Source organism: Orycteropus afer, unplaced genomic scaffold (assembly GCF_000298275.1).
Source record: "Orycteropus afer afer isolate SDZICR_OR568_19922 unplaced genomic scaffold, OryAfe1.0 scaffold00055, whole genome shotgun sequence".
In the NCBI taxonomy this organism is placed as follows: domain Eukaryota; kingdom Metazoa; phylum Chordata; class Mammalia; order Tubulidentata; family Orycteropodidae; genus Orycteropus; species Orycteropus afer.
In genome coordinates, this window is record NW_006921642.1 from 5,592,723 (window position 1) to 5,596,248 (window position 3,526).

At 34.9% G+C, this 3,526-nt stretch overlaps 1 protein-coding gene across 1 annotated transcript; it reads right to left on the bottom strand.

Moving 5' to 3' along the window:
* Nucleotides 1-1,299: 1,299 nt before the first annotated feature.
* Nucleotides 1,300-1,929, bottom strand: LOC103195375 (nucleophosmin-like). The gene has a single exon (XM_042780690.1). The coding sequence runs from the start codon at nucleotides 1,927-1,929 to the stop codon at nucleotides 1,300-1,302; it is 630 nt and encodes a 209-aa protein (XP_042636624.1).
* Between the last annotated feature and the right edge of the window lie 1,597 nt (nucleotides 1,930-3,526).

Below are 3,526 nucleotides of genomic sequence, written 5' to 3' on the forward strand. Positions count from 1 at the left end.
TTTTAAAAGGTTCCAGTCACCTAGCTTCTCTTCCACTGTCTATGCATTCTGGGTTATACTTGATTGTCTATTTATGCCATAAATCAGAGCCCCTAGATTTGGCCCTATTTTATCTTTGATGAGCTTTGTAGTTTTGGGTTTTACATTTAAGTCTTTGATTCAACTTGAGTTTGTTTTTGTATATGGAGTGAGGCATGGGTCTTGTTTCATTTTTCTGCAGATGATACCCAGTTTTGCCAACATCATTTATTAAAGAGGCTATAGCTTCCCCATTTAATGTGTTTTGGTCCTTTCTCAAAGATCAGCTGTCCATAGATGGATAGGTCTATTTCTGGGTTTTTGATTCTGTTCCATTGGTCTACCTACCTATCACGGTACCACTACCACGCTGCTTTAACTACTGTGGCTGTATAGTCAGTTTTGAGATCCGGGAGTGTGAGACCTGCCACTTTGTTTTTCTTCTTCTGTAGTGCTTTGCTTATTTGAAGTCTCTTACTTTTCCATATAAAGTTAATAATTGATTTTATCCATATCCTTTAAAAATGTTGGTGTTATCTGTATTATTGACATTTTCACAATAGTCATTCTTCCTAACCATGAACAAGGCAGGACCTTCCATTTATATAGATCTCTTATAGTTTCTTGTAGTAGTGTACTATAGTTTTCTTTGTATAGGTCTTTTGTGTTTCTGGTAAAATTTATTCCTAGATATTTTATCTTTTTGGTAGCTATTGTAAATGATATTGTTTTCCTTAATTCCTTTACAGAGGCCTTTTTGTTGGTGTAAAGGAATCCAACTGATTATGATTATTACTATTATTATTATTATTATTAAAATACTGATTTTATTTCACATGTATATTTTTGTCTCCCCACCATTTCCATTTCTCTGACCACTGCTACTACAATGTCCTATCATAACATTCCATACAAACTTAAAACCAAGCAAAGAGTGGAGTTCTATCTTTAAAAACTAAACTGGCATTTTGGACAATAAAAGGCTAAGGAACCTGGACAATATTTATCAGACATGGTAGGGAAAGTTCTCACTCTGCATTATAAAAAAGGACAGCGAAATATCAACTGTTACAGAAATGAAATAAGACAGAAAATTTTAACAAATTGTTTAAACTTTTTTTTTTTTTTTTTTAAGAGACTTCCTCCACTGCCAGAGATCTTAAATAGTCTCCTGGTCAGTCATCCAGAAGCAATTCTTCAAATAATTGATGAATTTGGCTTCCACTTCGGGAAGAAAACTACCTTTTTTTATACTTGCTTGCATTTTTGATTTAATGTCTTCTACAGAACCAGGTCCTTTGGTATTTTAGGAGTTTTTTCCTGTTTTTTGAAGGATTCTTGAAATTTTGATCTTGGTGTTAGTGGTTTTAAGTCTTTTCCATTCTGGTTTGATTTTTGTGCATTTTTGGCTGGATTATCCCATACAGATTTCTTCGCTGGAGCTTTTTCTTCAGTTTCATCATTGTCAAAATCATCATCGTCATCATCATCATCATCATCGTCATCATCATCATCATCGTCATCATTGTCGTCATCGTCATTGTAATCATCTTCATCAGCAGCGAGTTTTACTTCTTTATGTGGAACTTTCTTACCACTGGCAGGGGAAGATTGCTTTCCTGATATACTTAGGAGCTTCACATCTTCTTCCTCTTCATCATCTGACTCTGCATCTTCTTCCAGAGCTACTAAGTGCTGTCCACTGATATGCACAGCCCTTGAGCCACACTTCAACCATAACACCACAAGGGAGACCGTTGGCTGTACAGACATTTTCAAAGTTGCTAGTGTTACTTCAGTTGGGCTGCCTTCATAAATCATTGCCTCTACTTCAACAATGTGCAATTCATCCTTTGCACCAGCCCATAAACTGACCATTCTTAAAGATAACTGGTGCTCATTTTTCATCATTATCCACCTGAAAGTGATAATCTTTGTCAGTCTTTAGTTCACAACCAAAAATACAGTTTTGAGGCCTCGGGGTTCTCATGTCCATGTCCATCGAATCTTCCATGAGGTGGTGACACTCACTTAGGTGGGACAGAAGAAGAACAGAGATAAGCCACTACTGTTTCTCAGAACAGCAGCTCATGATGGAATCACACCAGGGCTCCAACTTATTTTTGTATGTTGACTTTGTATGCTGCCACTTTGTTGAACCTCTCTATTAGTTCTAGTAGTTTCTTTCTCTCTTTCTTTCTTTTTTGCTAAGTCTTTTGGGTTTTCTATGTATAGGAACATGTCATCTGCAAATAAAGATAGCTATACTTCCTCTTTCTCAATTTGCATGCCTTTTATTTTTCTTTCTTACCTTATTGCCCTGGCTAAGACTTCCAATACAATGTTAAATAGAAGTGGTAATAGAGGGGATCCTTGTCTGGTTCCCATTCACAAGGGGAGTGCTTTGAGTCTTTCTCCATTAGCAATAACGTTGCCAGTTGGCTTTACATATATGCCCTTTATTGTGTTGAGGATTTTCCCTTCTATCTTTATTTTGCTGAGAGTTTGGAAGAGGAACAGGTGGATTTTATTAAATGCCTTTTCTGAGTTGATTGATATGATCACATGGTTCTTTTGTTTTGTTTATGTAATGGATTATTATCAATTGTTTTTCTGATGTTGTACCATCCTTGCCTACCTGTTATGATTCCCACTTGATCATGATTTATTTATTTATTTTTTGATATGTTGTTGGATTCTATTGGTTAGGATTTTGTTGAAGTTTTTTTTGTCTATATTCACAAGGAATATTTGTCTCTAGTTTTCCTTTTTAGTGGTGTCTTTCACTGGTTTTGATACCAGTGTTATGTTTGCTTCATAAAATTAATTTGGAACTATTTCATCTTTTTCTATGTTCTGGATAGTTTCAGTAGTACAGGTATATATTCTGCTCTGAATGTTTGGTAAAAATCTCCAGTGAAGCCATCAGGACCAGGATTTTTTCTTGTGGGAAGTTTGTTTTGTTTTGTTTTGTTTTGTTTTATCTGCTCAATTTCTTCCTTTGTTATGGGTCTGTTCAAGTATTCTATCTCTGACAGGGATAATTTAGGTCTTGTGTTTCTAGAAACTTGTCCATCTCTTTTAGGTTCTTGAATCTGTTGAAGTACAGTTCTTCATAATACTCTGTCAATATCTTTTTTATTTCACTTGGCTCTGTTGTGATGCCACTCTTTTTGTTCATTATTTTTGTTATTTGCATCTTCTCTTTCTTTTCTTTTGTTAGATTTGCCATTAGTTTGTCAGTTTTGTTAATCTTTTCAAAGAGCCAGCTTCTTGTTTTGTTGACTTTCTTTATTTTTTGTTGTTTGTTTATTTCTTTTCTGTTTCATATATTTCTGCTCTGATCTTTACTATTTCCTTACTTCTGGATACTGTAGGTTTCTTTTGTTGCTCTTTTTCTAATTGTTGGAGTTGTTGAGTTACACTGTTGTTTTGTTTCTTTCCTCTTTTCTTGATATGTGTATTTATTACTATCAATTGACCTTTGAGTACTGCTTTTGCTGTGACC